This window comes from Gavialis gangeticus, unplaced genomic scaffold (genome assembly GCF_001723915.1).
Source record: "Gavialis gangeticus isolate Ggan-Ray unplaced genomic scaffold, GavGan_comp1, whole genome shotgun sequence".
NCBI lineage: Eukaryota > Metazoa > Chordata > Crocodylia > Gavialidae > Gavialis > Gavialis gangeticus.
In genome coordinates, this window is record NW_017728993.1 from 61,394,793 (window position 1) to 61,412,307 (window position 17,515).

Consider the following 17,515-nt stretch of genomic DNA (forward strand, 5'->3'; position numbering starts at 1 on the left):
TTAGGGTTAGGGTTAGGGTTAGGGTTAGGGTTAGGGTTAGGGTTAGGGTTAGGGTTAGGGTTAGGGTTAGGGTTAGGGTTAGGGTTAGGGTTAGGGTTAGGGTTAGGGTTTGCGTGGATGGGTTTGGCATGTAGGCCAGGGGCAGGGAATTATTTTGGGTGGAGGGCTGTTTACCGAGTTTGGCAAGCTGTTGAGGGCTGCGTGGGTAGCCCTGCCCCTTGACAGGTGCCCCACCCCCTGGTCACCATCTTGGGGCTGGAAGTCCCACCCCTAACCTCTGACCTTTGCCACTGAAAGTCCCTCCCCTTACCCCTGGAAGTACGCCTTTGGGGAAGACGGTTTGCCATCTTAGGGGAAAAAAAACAAATTACATACTAAAAATCAGACACCCATAATTATTTTAATTTAATTAAAAATGTATTATTGTCCTGATTTGTGGGTTTTTGTGGGGTATATGCAGAAGTGATTGCATATGGGGGTTTGTGGGGATGTGTATGTGTGGGTATGGATGTAGGTATGGGAGCCATGTAGTGCAGAGTGGCAGGGCAGGCAAGTAGGGGAGGTGGTGCGAGCAGGAGCACAGGGCCTGCACCAATGTCCCAGGGCCAGTGCTGGAGGGCCTAGAGCGGGGCAGTAGGAGCCCAGGGTGAAGGCTGGCAGGGGTCTGTGGAGCCAGGCTGGGCTGCACCAGCAGGGAGAGGGGGGAGCTGGCCCGGCTCCATCAAGGCCCTGCTGGCTGGGACCCCATGCTCCTGCTGCCCTGCTCTGAGCCCTGCTGGCGCTGGCCCCAGGACATCGGTGCAGGCCCCGTGCTCCCACCCGGCTGCCGCTGGCTCCTGCGCACCTGTTTACTCCCAGTGCCCCCACCCCAGCCCAGCAGTACAGGCGGGGAGCAGCACACAGCCCTGACCCTGTGCTTGCCTGTGAGGAACGAGCTGGTGCTCAGTGCTGGGGAAAAGTTATCACGGTAGCAACGGAGAGCAGGCACAGGCAGCCCCATGTGGGCTCCAAGCGGCTACAGCACGGGGTGCCGGCCACGGAGAAGGGGAGCATCCACTTTTCCCCTGTGCTGAGCACCAGCTTGTTCCCTGCAAGCGAGCGTGGGGTCAGGGATGCGCGCTGTTCCCCGCCTGTACTGCGGGGCTGGGGCGGGGGCACTGGCAGTGAACAGGTGTGAAGAAGCCAGCGGCCACCAGGCAGGAGTTCGGGGCCAGCACCAGCAGAGCCCAGAGCAGGGCAGCAGGAGCGCGGGGTCCTGGCCAGCAGGGGCCTCTCCCTGCTGGTACAGCCCAGCCTGGCTCCAGAGACCCCTGTCAGCCCAGGCCCCGCGCTCCTACCGCCCCGCTCTGAGCCCCACCAGCACTGGCCCCAGGACACTGGCAAAGGCCCCATGCTCCCACTTGCTTCCACTTCCCCCTACCCCTGCCGCCTTCTTGCCGGCTCCCAGCTGCATGGCCAGGCTGTGGGGCTCAGCAGGAGCTGGCCTGGCCCTGAGGATTGGGGCAATCCCTGCGGTCCGCCTCTGCCTCCCCCCACCCCACTTCTTGCCTGAATTTCCTGCGCTGGTGCAGCCACAAACAGCTCCCTGGTCCCGGGATGGGGCCTGGTGGTCCCTGCTGTGACAGGAGCCTGCCAGGGCTTCCCCTGGGTCCTACTGTTCCTGGGATCTTTGACAGGAACCAGGGGCAGAAAAATATTAATTTTCTAAATTTTTTAGGGTCCGTATAGAATGTCCTGGTGGGCCGGATGCAGCCCACAGGCTGTATTTTGCCCACCCCTGATGTAGGGTGTTTTACCTGCTTTGTAAGGAAACTTTTTCATGGAATTTTCCAGGGCTTAGACCTGAATTTTAGTTTCACTCCACGTTAGTTTTACTGTCTGAAGGTTGGCAGGGAAGGTGGCAGAAGAGGCACATGGTATCTGGGTTTCTCATGTAGAGAAAGAGTTTTGTTTTTCATCCCTGCCCTCACACCTCTCCTTCTCTTTTCAGTCAGACATTTGTACAGTTTGCCATGACAGAGTCTATCCAGAGGACTGAAATCTTTGAGTACTGTCAGTTGCTGGGACATCCCAAATCTTTCATCTTCACTTTCCAGGTAACAGAAAGCCTCAGGCAGAACTAACACGTTAGATGCACAGAGCTCCCAGAGCTCTGTGTGATGCAGTATAACTTCTCTATAAATCACAATCTAATGCATTTCTAATACGCTCATTACCACAGTCTCTAAGTGCTGGTATAACATTAAGCTTTGCATTCAAATTGTCCCCACAGGGCTGTGCTCTCCTGCATGAGTTGCTTCATCCAGGGTTATTTACAAATACTTCTACTTTTTTTCTCTTTTCCCATGTAAGCACATCTTCAGCCTCACCTTTCCTTGACTGGGAAGGGCATGGCTGTGTGCCTCCTTGCTCAATGTAAATTACTCAAGACAAAGTCTCAGTTTCTGTGACAGATCTGTGGGTGAGGGAGATTTTCTTCCCTTCTCAGTCTGGGCAGAGAGTCTGGGAGCATATGAAGGTGTGGAGCATGCATGTACTGGTAAAGTACAGGAAGGCACTGTGTAGGCTTGCCCACCAAGAACTGCAAATGCATTCCAGTGCCATCCCTTCTGTGCTGCTGCTCTGTCAGTCCTATCCCTAACTTTGCCAGTGTACCTCAGTCCTAGGCACTGACGCATTGCTTTGTCATGGTAATGTTATCTAGTCTTTTAGAACAAGGGGCTGGGATTCCTGGGTTCTAGACCAGATCTGGCACTTGCCATGCTCTGCATCTCATTCTTTGCATCTGCATGGGTGTGCTAATATTAATCTGTGTCACTGTGAGATTGTGTGTAAAACCTTTTGCAGTTGGGAGGAACTCTGGAAATGCCAAGGATCAGTGTCATTGCTGAGTGTTGTTGCTGTCAGCAAACCTTCCACCTTGTCTCCAGCACTTCTGCTATTCCAAGTCTTAAACCAGAGCTTTGCCTCATGATCTTGCCCTGCTCTTCTCACTTGGCATTACCACACAGCACTGTCGGCGCCCTTCACTTCCAGTCCTTCTCTACACTCTCTGGCAAGGGAAAGCAAGGGGTGCGGGCAGTGCCATCACTGCCAGCAGATTGTGTGTTACTGCTTTTTTGTCTGGGTGATTCATAGCCTGAGGGTCCTGCATATTGTCTAGCTGCACCTGGATTCTCAGCAAGGAGCAGTGGTGACCTGCAGGGTCTTTCTCTCTTCCACAGCAATCCAGGATGTTGCCACTATTGCCCTCTAACACAAAACCCACCAGTCCTCTAGGCCTCTGCCTTCTCACTGACAGTCAAGTGCTGTGTTAGATGTTGCCCTTGAAATCCACCTGGAGGGCTGGCTGCTCCACTGCCTTTTAGTTCATCTCGCCATTTCCACCGGTGTGGAGCAAGCGCAAAGCAGAACAGTTACAGCCACACTCTCTGCACAGATGCAGAGTGAGGGGGAAGTCAGGCCATCCCTGGGCTCAGCAAGGCTTTCTCAATTGAGGGCCTTTCTAATTCACTCCCCTTCACAGCTCATCAGAGCATGAGTTCAGCAAGTTTCAGGGCACTATGCCATACGTATTTATCTGCTTCCGTTTTTGTATGGCTTCCCCTTCTAGAATAGCTCTGTGTAATTGATGTACTTTTAACATTGTAAATAAGCGCCCAGCTGCTGGTGCCTGAGGCACTAGACAAATCAGGTAGATAAATGAACGTTCCAGGCTTGAATCTTCCCTCATGGATCTGTCAGAGCATCTCTGCACTGACTTCAAAACTAGCCTCTCAGCACTTCTAGCCAAAAGCCTGTGGTGAACAGAGCCAGCCAGGCAGTGGATATGTGAAATGGATGCTTGCCCCAAAAGAAAGGAATGTGACCTGCAGCCTCATTGCACCTGTGAGCTGGGGAGCATCACTATTTTGTGCCTCTCTCTGATGTGTTAATGCTGAATGTTAAGAGAAGACATGATGCTAAGAGGGAGCCTGAAGTCATGGATAAGTGACATGGTTAAATTGGTTAACTGGCACCACAAAAGTGGAAAAAATTAGCAGATAGGTGATACAAATCTCTAAGTGAGGCTAGGCTTACCCAGCCTGGTAAAGAATTATGCTTGAAAGAAGCAGTGGTAAATACCCAGCAGGGTAAGAGACTCAGGCTTAGGTTTCTTCTGTCCATAACCATTTCCAGGGACAAGGAAAACACTATGTTAGCTGCTCCTTTGTCCCAAGTGGCGAGACACAGTAATAATTGCCTGCTGTGTGCAGCTAACCCAGAATAGCTGCATATCCATCCCTTCCTAATTCTAGCATAAGATACCTCCCTTTACAGAACTGAAGTAAATTACACTGGAGGCATGTGATTGTCTATCCTTGTCCTGAGTTTTTTCTTTTGCTGCAGCCCCTAGACACTCCAACTCAGATCAGAACCCCATTGTGCCAGTGGCCTTATAGAAACAGCTTCTGCCCAGAGCGCTTACATCTGGCATGGGGATAGAGAAGCATGAGAGCAGAAGTGATCTCCTTCAAGTCACATAGCTGGTGGCTGGCAAAGCCAAAAAGAGTAGGTGTATTGAATCCCAGTCCTGGGCCCTAGTCACTAAACTTGTACCTTTCAGTTGGTCTTTGTTTAGGGCACTGTAGTGAGCCCTCACTTTTGCTAAGGCCTTGGCTACTCCTTCCCCAGTCTGGACAATCATCTTTCTCCTTCCTTTTCCAAGGTGTATAAACTCATTTATGCGTCACGCCTGGCGGATTATGGTCTTGCTTCCCAGGCCTTATACTACTGTGAAAGGATTGGCACAGCTCTACTAGACCAGCCCCAGACCAGGCACCCTGTGCTGTTAGCACAGGTGATCCAGGTGAGTCTCTAACTCCAGTTCCTTTTTTGCTTTAGCTATGGAGGATTGTGTGTGTCTGGACTGGCTGATGGGTGGAATTGTGGCTCTACTGGGGAGATATCACAAATTGCAGTGAGACCATTAACAATAAAAGGCATTCAGGTAGTCTCTAGCTTTGATTTTGTTTATGTTGTAGGACATGTACTCTGCCTTCCTGTAGCCTGATTTTTCAGAGATGTGAGCCCACGCAGCTCTCAGGGGCTCAACTCTTCTCAAATCAGCCCCCAAAACATCTATTAGCTGAAGTGTGACAAGTAAAATAAACCCAATGTGTCCATGGGTCCTACAAAATGCAATGATCTGTGCCTTCTTGCTCCCTGTGGGGACTCTGCTGTGGCAGCTGCCTTAAATGAGAGTTGTGTTGGCCTTATCAGTGGTGCAGAAAAAAATATGCAAAAGCCAAATTTAATATCAAAGCCAATTTTATAGAAAGAGAAGGGAGGGAATGGAAACTGCATTTGCCAAATAGGAAGAGTCACAAAACTGCAGAAGGAAGACATTTCATTTTGAAGTTTCTTAGAAGTTAAATATGGTGGTGGTTTTAAAAGCTAAAATCTATAAAAAGTTACTTGGCATTTCCTCTCCAGTAAATCATTTTGTGATAATATTTGCTTGGGATATTGCAAATTCTGGGTGGTAACTGAATACAAGCATGTACATAGACAGCTACTAGCTATTTAATATTAGGTCTAGTTGGACTTGCATTAGAAGGAATATTCCACAAGGAGTAATAATCTTCCAATAACTGCAGGATTTGGAGCGTGTTTATTGTACTTATAAAATGTTGCAATTTTCACATCTACTTTAGTGACGAGAGTGTTTTCAACTAAAAATGTCTCATTTGATCATGCTTGGGAGAGTGTTTAAAAACTAAGCCAAAATCTTCATTCTCCAAAAGCAGAAGAGTAAACACCACTACCTCGCTGTCAGAGGGTGTGGACATGCATACATCTGAAACTCTTTCAAAAGAGGTAGGTTTGAAAAAGGGGAGCAGCTGGTATGTTCTAACTGTTAGGTGTGAATGAGCTGAGAATGATTCAAATATAGCAAAACTGCTCCAACTATAATACTGCTTCATCCAGGTTTCACGCTGGAGTGGTTTTGCTATATTTGAATCATGTTCAACTTGTTCACATGTAGCGATTAGAACATACCAGCTGCTGCCCTTTTGAAATGTTTCCCTTTTGAAGGGGTTCCAAATATATATGTCCACACCCAGAGAGTGCTACTTGTCCAGGGATTTCAAAACCTGGTTTTAAAAGGAGGTAAATGAAGTTATCTGCATTTTGAAGATGGGAGGGGGAGGCACAGAGCATTGGAATGGCTTACCCAAGGTCACCCATTGAGATAGTTGCAGAACCAGGAATACAATCCAGGTCTCCTAAAATCCAGTCCTGTATACTGTCCATTAGAGCATCTTGCCTTTGTGCTTATAGATAAGGCTCAGGTGATACAGATTAACAGCAGGGCACCTGTTAGTACCTCTCTTCCACAGCCTTTGCACTGCCCTTGTCCCATACACAAGCTGTAATATTCATTTGCCTCTGAATTTATAATTCCTTCAAAAGCTCTGGTGAGTAGAGCTAAGGCAAAAATACAATCACAGTTTAATTTTTCTGAGATTAAGCAGAAGAAGCATTTATTTGCAATGCCATAATACAGAGAAAAAATAAATAAAAAGGGTACCTAGTTAATTCATGCCTGAAACAGGCATCTGTCCCAAAAGCTCTGACCTTTGAGTTATGTTATATTGCAAAGTTTACCTAGATCCCCTGTTGAAAATACCTATTTACTCTCCAACAGCTCCACTGTTCTGCTGGGGATTATATGTCTCCTTGGAGAACACACTTTCATCTGAAAAAAATGAGTGCATTTATTGTTGCTCTGTTGTCTTTGATGTTTTAGACTGTGTTACAAATTATTATACACACTAGTATTTGATTAAGATTTCCTCTCATTTGAAGCCATGGACAAGATACAACCAGGTATTGGTTCATTAATACTGGATCAAAGAGCATGTTAATATTTGCCCCATTTAGGAACAATCATCCTTATAACTTCTTCCTTGGCATTGGTTTAGAGTGAACACACTGTATGTCTGTTTCCTGCAAGATCTGCAGCTGGACATACATACTTCTTGAATGCATTTCAATTGGTTCATGTGCCAGTAATCTCTCCTAGCACATCCTTCTGTTAACTGTTCCGGCTTGTAGGCTATTTGTGTTCTTCACATTTTTTGGCTGTAAGTTCTTTGGGGTTTGCACTCTATGTTAATTAATACATAAACACCCAGACAATAATAAAGTGGCAAGAAGCAAATGTTGATTTTTTTCAAGACCAAAGTTTGTTCAGCCAATCTGATTCCCTTCCCCAGCAGGTTAACTGGCCTAATGGGTGTCCAGAGAGATGTGCTAATTAGGTCATGAATTGAACCAATGTCAGGGCTAGGAGAAGAAACATGACTCCAGAGTCCCAGGTTTTATCTATTCAAATTATTGTCTGTCCCCATCCAAGAGGAAGTATAATCATGGGATTGAAGCACAGGGCTAGGAGTCAGAGACTTTGGGGCCATGTCTGTATGATACATTTCCCATGCCCACTAGCTGAGCCCTCAAGCATGCTATGCTGTTCTGAGTGGGTGGTCCCCTAAACCAGAACCTGTGTAGTCATGTCTGTGCAGCATGATGGCTGGACTAATGAGCCTGGGGATGGGCTAACTAGCTCTGTCTTTTTCAGGAGGGCTAATGAGTGCTGTCTGCAGTGCTGCACAGATGCTTTTGGTTACTGCAGCATGCCTGGAGGCACTGATGTGAGCATGGTAACTTTACTGTGTGGACAGTGCCTGGGTTCTTTTCCTAGTGCTTTGGGGCCTTGTATTAATTTATCTGTGCCTTTGGTGTGCCCATGGGTAAAATGAGAATAACAGCACTTACCTCCCTCAGAGCAGTGGTGTTTATCAAATGCTTCTAAGATCCTCTTTTGAAAAGTTTGTTTGTACAATGCCCTGATCTGTGATTGGGGCCTCTTGATGGTAACATGTTAGAAATAATACAGCGGCCATATATGTGTCGAGTGTTATTTTTATATCATCATTATGAGGAAGTGCAGCATTCCCTGAGTCTTTTCCTGGCCTGTGTGTCTAGCAGCTTATTAACTGCTAGGACTTTCAATCTATGTTCTGTGAATCCTGAATTACGACACCTGTTCCATTCTGCCTTCTTCCCCCAAAATATGCAGCTAGCTGAGCGACTGAAGTTCTCAGACCCATTGCTCCTGGAGAGACCTGATGAGGAGCAAGACCTGGAACCTGACTGGCTTGTCCAGCTCCGAGCCCAAAGACAGCAGTGGGAGGTGAGAATGGTGGCAAGTAGAATGGGTCTTTCCACCATGTTTTCTGTCTACTGTAGTCCTCTGGAATGGGTAAAGCAGGCTGCATTCTGGAAGCTTAGTCTCTGCTGTGTGATCTATCTGCAGAAGTATCTGTGAATGCTTTCTTCCCCTACATACCAGATCTTAGGTGATTATTTGCAAAGATATGAAGGTGTCAAGGGGATTTCTATTAGCTGTGTTTGGGAAGACTTCTTCCTTCCCCTTTTATTTTGGGCATTCACGTTTGGCATGGTGCAAACTGATCGCTCAAATTGTGAACTCCTCTTATACTCAAGGTCTTGGTGGGAGTGGAAGGGAACTTACAATGTGCAGCTGCTCCCAGGTCTAAGTACTATGGGGCAGTGAGCATTGTGCTGGATTATGAGCACTTCTCCAGGTCTTGCCTGCAGGAACTTGAGAATTTGGGATGGTCCCAACTGAAAGAGTTTGTTTTTCTATAAGGATATTGCAGGTGCTAGCATCTGAATGCCATCAAGAGAGTGCCAAGGGGACTTGTATTTCTCTCTTCTGATCTCTGCCCTCTACCTTGTGCATATACTCTAGAGAACTTCTCTTCCCTTTCTGCTCTGAGCTGCTTCATTTCCCATTAGCATATTCCCTTAAGATTTAATGTTTGACTCCATTGTCTTTTTTCTCCATTCTCTGGCTCTTTATCTTGTCCACTCTGACAGAACGAGCCGTTATACTTTGGTGGTCTTTCCCTGCTGTAAATCAGCTGTTACCTTCCTAAAGTCAATGGAGATACACTATTCTGAGAAGAGACTCAGATCGGACAGCTGTATTCTGAACAGCTTCAGCCTTCCCATAGAAGTAGCTGTTGATAGTGTCTTGGGCCTGATTCATGTTCCATGGGTTCTGGATAATTCCTATTAAGTTGAGTGGAGTTATTTATGACCCTTAATAGGTAAAGAGCATCCCAGGAGTCACTGCATCTCTTTGGTCATTTTCTTATCTTGGGATGCATGAGTAGTATTGGTGTGTATGAGTATCATGGTAAATGTAGTCACTACACCCTCTTTATGAGTGACTTGGACTATATTATTGGCATCTGACAAACAGCTGGAGAATGGAAGAGTGGAAGCACATAAGAGATTGCCATTCAGAGCATGGCTGTGACATGCAGGGTCCACATGGCTTTTCCTCTGGTGATAGCTCTATTATCATGATTATCACCATGGTGACAATGCTTGTCTTCCCAGTTCCCAACATGCCAGGTTTTCCTTTTCTTATGTAACATTCACCTTTTGAATCATTTCAGGTAGAGGGAGACCTTCCTGATTTGACATCCACTCAGCCAGACTCTTCCAGGGTCAACAGATCAACATCAGGTAAAAGGAATGAACCAGTGCATTGTGCATATACTGAAAAGGCTTTCCAAACAAGGACCAGGTTGATATATATTGTGAACCAGTTGAAAAAGGCTGACTCCTGACTTTGTTGCCTACTTGTTCAGCTGGGGGGATATCTCAGTTGTCCCTTTCCCATTATTTCTGCGGAAGAAATAGAATTAATACACAGTATGAATCCCATGGGGAAACATTCCACTTACAAGGGGTTCTACCAGGGATACACTGCAAACTGCTTCCTTGCCCCCTTGTGTCACTTTCCCAGACTAGTGGACATTCACTCTTGCAAAAGTGTTTTCAGTGTATTCAAGAAATGGACTGAATTCTCTCCCCAGCCCCGTTTTTTATGACGCTCATTGGCTAATCTACTTCCTTCTGCTGTTGGGTAGAAGAGGGGAGCAAAATCATCCTACAGACAAGCTGCTATGGGTGGCCTATGCAAGGAGAAAGGAAACTGCAAGTTGTTCACCTGCCTTTCTTCCTTCCACAAACCATCTCTGTGCCCAACAAATCTAGTGAATAAAAAGGCATGGCTAGAATGTGTGTGTGTGGGGGTGGGGTGGGAATCAGGGGACAGCTGCTGCAGGTGATGCATTATCCCTCCAGCACAGACTGGAATCTACAAAAATAAATGTGCCTAGTTAATGCTGTTTAAATAGCTTGAACTGATGTTTTGTGAGGCCCATGGGGGGGTGTCAGAGCACAGGACTGGCTGGCAGCCAATAGGACAAGAAAGCAGGTGGCATTGCACTCCTCTTCTTATCAAACATCAAATCCAGGTGTGATGCCCCAGGTAAGACAACTGCATTCAGATTCATTCATTCGACAACAGGAACCAGAGCCAAAGCAAATACTGAATCATAGAAAGCAGGGCTGGAAGGGACCTGAAGAAATCATCTAGTCCAGGGGCAGATCCAAGTGGGTGCAGGGGCACGGACACACTCCTCTTTTAGTTGACCATGCTGGAAGCAGGAGCCAGGAACTTTTTCTTAAATCCCTGAAGCAAGTATGAATCCTTCCTTCTTTTCCCTCCATGCTGAGTGGCACTTCCCTTCTCTCCCCTTCCTTTGCCCCTTCCCTGCCTACCACTGCTTCTCTCTCTGGCTGTCCTGATGAAAGGGGCATGGGGGAACTCCAGAGGCATTCCTGCCTGCTGCAGTCAGGCTGCATGCAGATCTGGGCTCAGCCAGGGACAGCGTCAACAAACCTTCCTGGTTTCCTGGGTGTTCACTGCCAGGTGTGAAGGAAGGGAACCCATGCACTGCTGCCACTCTCTAGCCAAGAATAGCTCCATGTGCAGCCCAACTGGAGCAGGGTAGGAACAGTTTTTTAGTGCTTCCCACCCCACCACCCCTAGGTCAGTTGGGGATAGTGGCAGTAGTGGACAGGTGGGGAAGGGGAGGGAATGTTCCACTGAGCATGGTGGGGGAGGAAGGGAGGGAAGATTTTTACCTGCTCAAGAGACTTAAAAAGAAGTTCATTTATGCTGCGCTTGTATATGTGTGTGTGGGGGGGAAAACAAGCACAGGTTGCTGCTTTTGCACCCCCACTTACAAAAAGCCCAAAATGTAGCTCCTTACTTGCCTCCCTAGGACCAGTGGTCAGTCCATACAGCTAGTCGCATTCTGGACCTGATCTGTTGCCTGGATGTCAAGATTTAAGGATTTACAACCCAGCCACTGTCTTGGATAAACCATTACCTCGTTAAAGCAGTGGTCAGATTTTTTCTGGTTCTCAGACTACAAGACAGACAAAGGATCCCAGTTTGACCTCGAAGACAGAGGGACTCCAACAAAGCCTAAAGTCCACTAAAGCAGGGGTTCCCAACCTTTTTGTGCTGAGAACTGGCAAACTGCAGACCGAAAGTGGCTGCAGACCGGCAAGCTATGGACCAGCAGTGACCTGGAGCCTGCCTGCTTTCCCAGCATTCATCATAATCTTTTATCACAAAGTTCTAGATACTGTAATGGAGTCTGGATCCAAGACTTGTGAATCTGACCCATGCCCTTACTGGACTGTGAAAAAGCCATAACCAACTAGTGGCAGTTGTAACCAAAATAACGAGCTCATCATTGAGAGAAGGGTTGTTTCCTACTGCCCAGTATCAAACCTCCCATTCCTAACAAGCTTACGGAGAAGCCAGCCAAAGGCCAGTTACGAGCACATCCAATCATAACTAATACTTAGAATATTAGACCCAATACCCTCTGGATTCAGGCCACCATGTGGCAGAAAAACCATCTCTAGTGGCACTGATGGATGATCTCCTTCTATCAATACTCAGAGGAGAGATGTTCATACTCCTCATCCTGGAATTTTCTTCAGTTCTGCAGCATTCAACACTTGTAACCATGAGGTACCGATGTCTTACCAGAAAGAAGTGGCAGGCACCCCAGGTAACGCACTAAAAAGATCTGAGTACTCCCTGGAGGGGATTTGCAGTGGGCGACAATTGGAAACTGCATCTTGAAATTTAAAACCCTTACTTATGGAATCTTACAAGGATATGTTCTCTCTCTGGTCCTTTTCAATGTCTACGTCAACCATTAGCAGAAGTGGTGAAACAGCATGGTCTTATATGCCAACAATAGCCAGTTTGCTAAGTGACTCCAATCCACCCTGTTATTCCTGCTTCTGTTACTGTTTTACTGTACCACACCAATATGGAGTATACCCAAGCATGAAGCTGTTAGAGTTTAGGAAACTCCATGTGGTACAGAATGCAGCATATGGCCTTAGCTGGACAGATTGCTGCAAGTACATTAGACAGTTCCTCTGTTCCCTACACTGGTTACCCAGGACTTAACTGAACTGAATTCAAAGGTCTTGACCCTTCACAGGAATGCTCTCTTGGAAGGGTCCTCCTGGGTCAAGTCCAGTTCTCTCCTCTTACAGTTAACCATATTATACAATCTTATTAATACACTGATCAAGCTCCATTCTAAAACTGGTTAGCATTTTTGTCTCCACTACTATTCCAGGATCTCACTTCTTTTATTGTTAGAAACCTTCACCTAATTTTCTAGCTAAATCTACTTATGTCCTGTTTATACTCGTTTGTTCTTGTGCCACTTTTCTTCTTTGTTTTAAATAGCTTGTCTTGCTTCCTTGTTTTTTACCTCCATCATGTATTTATAGAAGGCTATTACATTCCCTCTCAGCCTTTAGTTTGCTAGGCAAGCCAAGATCTTTCAGTCTCCTATCATAAAATAGACTTTTCATTCTATGATCATCCTAATAGCCCTTCTCCACACCTGTTCCAGTTTCAGTTTATCTTTCTTGAACATGTGTAAACAGAATTGTACACCATATTTCAGATGAGCTCTCAACTGCATCTCATACAATGGCATCAGTATTTCCCTGACTCTACTGGAAAGATCTCACCCAGTACAGCTTAGGCTCACATTCACCGTTTCTATGGTCTTATCACAGTCATCCAGGGATCAACTCATTCACCTGGGTTTTTCCCCTCTGTTGTTTGCAGCTAATGAGTTCCTAGCCTTTAGCAGAAATTCTTATTTTGTATTGACAGTACCTCCTAAATTTATGTTATTGGCACATTTCTTTAAGCACATTCCTGCTTTTGTGTTATTGCCACTAATTAAAATATTAAATAACATTTCTCCCACAACTGTCCCTTGAGGAACTCCAGAGGTAACCTCCCTCTAGCTTGATACTTCAGATTTCTAACAGATTTTTTTAATGTAGAAAATCTGATCAAAGATTCAAAGCTAACCAGATTCAAGTTCCTCTGATGTGATTTTTTTCTTGGGTAAACCATGTTGCATTTTCATGCCTTTTTCTATTTACTTTCATGTCTGTAAGTATTCTTTCATTCAAGATTTATTCTAAAGCTTCTATACTACTGAAGTCAAACTGTACTTGCCTGAATCATTTCTATATCTCTTCTTAAATATAACTACTAGGTTTGAAATTCTCTAGTCTTATTGTACCAGGGCCAGATAACCTGGGTATTAGATAACCAGGGCCAGCTGGGGGCATTTTAGCAGGCTTACTGCCCTGAATCTTGGCATCTTTGAGTTGTGCTCCCCTATCATTTGTAGTAATTTATATTTCCATGCCCTCATTCCTGTTAGATCATCCAGCTTTTTCCCTTTGATTAATATAATTTATTGTCTATGAATATTGTCAATGTGTAATATTGGGGGGGGGGTTGTCCTTACTGAAAAATGAGGCATTTTGGACCCCTGTCTCATCTCTACCTCATCCCCACTGCTTAGCAGCCCTACTTCAGCCCGTCCTAGTTCTCTTTTTATTTACATGGCTGAAGAACCATTTTCTGTTTGTTTTAATTTTGTTTGTTAGGTCCAACCCAGCTGGTGTTTTGGCAGTTTTTGCTTTATCTCTACATTATCTGACCCTTAAGCCTCTGCTGACCAGACCCTTTTCCATTATTTGTAGGCTTTCTGCTTGCTTCTATTATACTTCCTGAGGTGAATATTCATTCAGTTAGGTCTGGAACCCTTCCTTACAATTTTTAGTTCTCACTTACAATACTGTACAGTTTTCTGATGGCATAAGAACCTTTGACTTATAGAAAGTCTAAGCTCTCTCCATATTCATGTCCATGAACTTCTCAGTTCAGCTGACTTCGTTAGGTAGTTTCCTTAGTTCATCAAGATGCCCTTTTGAAATTGAGAACCTCAATTATAGACCTACTTCTTTTAATTTAATTTTAACCAAATCAGCATATGCTCACTCAAGCCAAGGTTATTTTTCTACTATCGGTTCTTCTATAATATCCTCATTGGCTGTCAAAAACAACTTTAAAATAACATCACCTTTTTGGTTCAGTGACTAGTTCATAAAGAAATCTGTCAGCTATCATATCCAGAAATGACTGGGTCCTACTATTGCTAATGACATTTTTCTGCAATCTGTATCTGGAAAGTTAATGTCTCCCATAATGATACAGTGCCCAGTGGTATTTCTCTCTCTCTCTAACAACATTACAAAGGTCTCTATGCATATTCTAATCTGACCCTGAGGATCTATAGCAGACTTCCAGTATTACCCTAGTAGAGCTTCTTTTACCTTATTTCCCCAAATTGATTTTGACCTCAAGAGATTCTGTTTTACCCATGCTATCCTTTCTTATTTCTTTACAGTCTATCACATCATTAATGTTTACTGCTATCTCCAGCACATTTACAAGTATTTCTGCCTTTTCCAGACAGCACATACCTCTTAATACCTGTGTCCCAGTCATGATTGTTATTCCACCCTATTTCTGTTGTCACTTGTAATATACAATGTCGGTTCCTACACCAGCAGTTTAATTTTCTCCATTTTGCTGGTGATACTCCTCATGTACAAACATTTCAGTTGTTTTGTGCTGATCCCTTTCCTCTGCCCCCACAAATTCCCAGCCACAATAGGCAGTTTTTTTTCTATGACTCTGTTACCTGTGGCCAAAAACAGTTATCTCACTGGAGGCAGTCCTGATTATCTTTTTTAATGCAGATCAAAACACAAGTGGCTCAGCCATTTACACACATTGCTCTTCCAAGCTGTATTTGCTGGCCCTCTGTTAGTAAGTGATGAAGAAGAGCACACACAGTCCAGGAGACCTGTCGCTGGAATGATGCACAATTAATTTGAATGACCCACAGTTAACTCAGATATACACAGCATTGTTCTGAGGAGTAAGTGTTAGCACATTTTATATTGTGTCTTCACAGGTACAAAGTACTTGTATGTCTTAATTTAAAGCTCTTCTTCTCATTTATGTCACCCTTAATTCCAGAAAGCGTGTTCCTCATTTATTCAGATGAAGCCCATCCATTGAGAAAAGTCCCCTTTCTAGCAATAGCTCTTAGTGGTTGAGCATACCAAAACATTCCTTAGAGTAGTGGTCTCCAAACTTTTTTGATCACGCACCCCTATCAGTAAAAAATTTTTGAGCACGTGCCCCCAATATATGTATATTTATATTTGCGCACCCTTATCAGTAAAAAATGTTTGAGCATGCACCCCCGGTATATGTATATTTATATAAATATAAATATAAATAGATGTTCTAATATTTTCTTCCCACATCCCAGTGGATCATCTTGCGCATCCCCTGGGGTGCACGCACCCCACTTTGGAGACCACTGCCTTAGAGCACCAACCTTTGGGCCATCTGCTGATCGTCATTCTTTCCTTCTTATCTGGGGAGCTGAAGAATTCCACTAGATGTCACCTCAACCTCTCCTCTTTGAGCATCTTCCCCAGCCTGGTGCACCTCTCCTTTGCTGAATCCCTGCTGGAATTCAGCCACATTGTATGTTGTGATGAGAAGGATGAACAGTGGATCTTAAGCCATGCCCAACAGGATCCTTGTCACTTTCACAGGTCCACATATTGCATCTTTGTTCCTGACCCATGTCACTTCTTTGTGGTCTCTGGATCCCTCTGGTGACAGGACTGTTGAGTCTTCTTAATGAGGAGTCCCTAAGCATACAGATCTGCCCCTCCCTGTCATTGAATCCTGGGTCCTTTCCCTTCCATTCTTCCTCCTGTTTGCAGATCCCCACCCCCAACTGCTTCTTTTCTCTGTCACTGTCTCCTGTATTTTGTCTTTTCTCCTCCTTGGACTCCAGTTGCTGGCTATGTCCTTTATCTCTTCTTCTTGTCTTGTGATGCTACGTGCCCTTCTCTTACTCCTTGCCATCACATCTCATGTAAATTACCTGTTTCTTCTGCTTATTCTCCATTTCAACCAACCAGTTCCTTAGGCCTTTTTTCCCCACAGTGTGTCTCCTCCGCTGCCTTGTCCTTGAGGTCATGAACTTTCATGGATCATCCTTATCTAGCAGTCTGCCCTCCGGGTCCTCTTGTTTGGGTGTCTAGAGTGGCAGATCTTGAGCTGTCCATACCATCTGTCCTCTTCTCTTCTATATCATGTGTTCAGTTCTTTGTCTAAGTTTCACTATGATCTCCAGGCCTCAGGTCTTTTCTTTTCCAAACTCTATCAGGTGACTCTTCTTTCACAAATGACTTCCATCATCAGGTACATACTCATATATAAGGTATGTCCTCTAGCTCCTTCATCCAATCCTCTCACTTATCTCCTTTGTTCTTGAGTACCCTCTACTGCCTCTTGTTTAAATTCAACAGCTAATTATCTGCCAGCAGTGATCAATGCCAAAGAACCTACCTTACATGTCAGCTGTGAGGCATCTGTATGTACTACCTGCAACACTGAGCCCTAGAAAAGACTCATAGATACTAGGGTCGGAAGGGACCTCAATGGATCATGTAGTATGACCCTTTGCCAGTAGCAGGAAAAAATGCTGCGGTCATGTGACCCCAGCTAGGTGCTTGTCCAGTCTCTTCTTGAAGACCCCCAAAGTAGGGGAGAGCACCACCTCCCTGGGAAGCCCGTTCCAGATTCTGGCAACCCTGACCATGAAGAAATTATTTCTGATGTCCAACTTCAATCTACTCTCCATCAGCTTATGGCTGTTGTTCCTGGTTATTCCAAGGGGTGCCCTGGTAAATATGGAGCATCTCCTATTTCCTGCTGCCCGCCCCCACCCCCGGTGAATTTAAATATTGCCACAAGATCCCCCTTCAGCCTTTTCTCATAGGGCCTTCCCTGCAGGCCTCTAACCATATGAGTGGCCCTCCTCTGGATCCTCTCAAGGTTGTCCACATCCGTTTTGAATTGCAGCACCCAGAATTGGATGCAGTACTCCAGCTGCGGCCTGACCAGTGCTGCATAGAGGGGAAGCATCACCTCCCTGGACCTGTTTGTGATGTACCTGCTAATACGTGACAAAGTGCGATTACTTTGTCACACTGATGACTCATGTTTATCTTGGAGTTGACAACGACTCCAAGATCTCTTTCCACTGCTGTGCTGCTGAGAAGGTCCTCCCCCAGC

General features: G+C 45.4%; 1 protein-coding gene across 8 annotated transcripts in view; it reads left to right on the forward strand.

The window, feature by feature from the left end:
* The window catches only part of SEC16B (SEC16 homolog B, endoplasmic reticulum export factor), a 55,389-nt gene that overhangs the window by 27,100 nt on the left and 10,774 nt on the right, over positions 1 to 17,515 (forward strand). For 7 of the 8 annotated variants that reach the window (XM_019501828.1, XM_019501827.1, XM_019501825.1 and 4 more), the window contains exons 16-19: positions 1,991 to 2,096; positions 4,709 to 4,849; positions 8,126 to 8,239; positions 9,537 to 9,606. In XM_019501828.1, coding sequence (XP_019357373.1) covers positions 1,991 to 2,096; positions 4,709 to 4,849; positions 8,126 to 8,239; positions 9,537 to 9,606 — 431 coding nt within the window. The remainder of the gene's footprint in view (positions 1 to 1,990; positions 2,097 to 4,708; positions 4,850 to 8,125; positions 8,240 to 9,536; positions 9,607 to 17,515) is intronic. The other variant, XM_019501830.1, reaches the window with a different exon arrangement.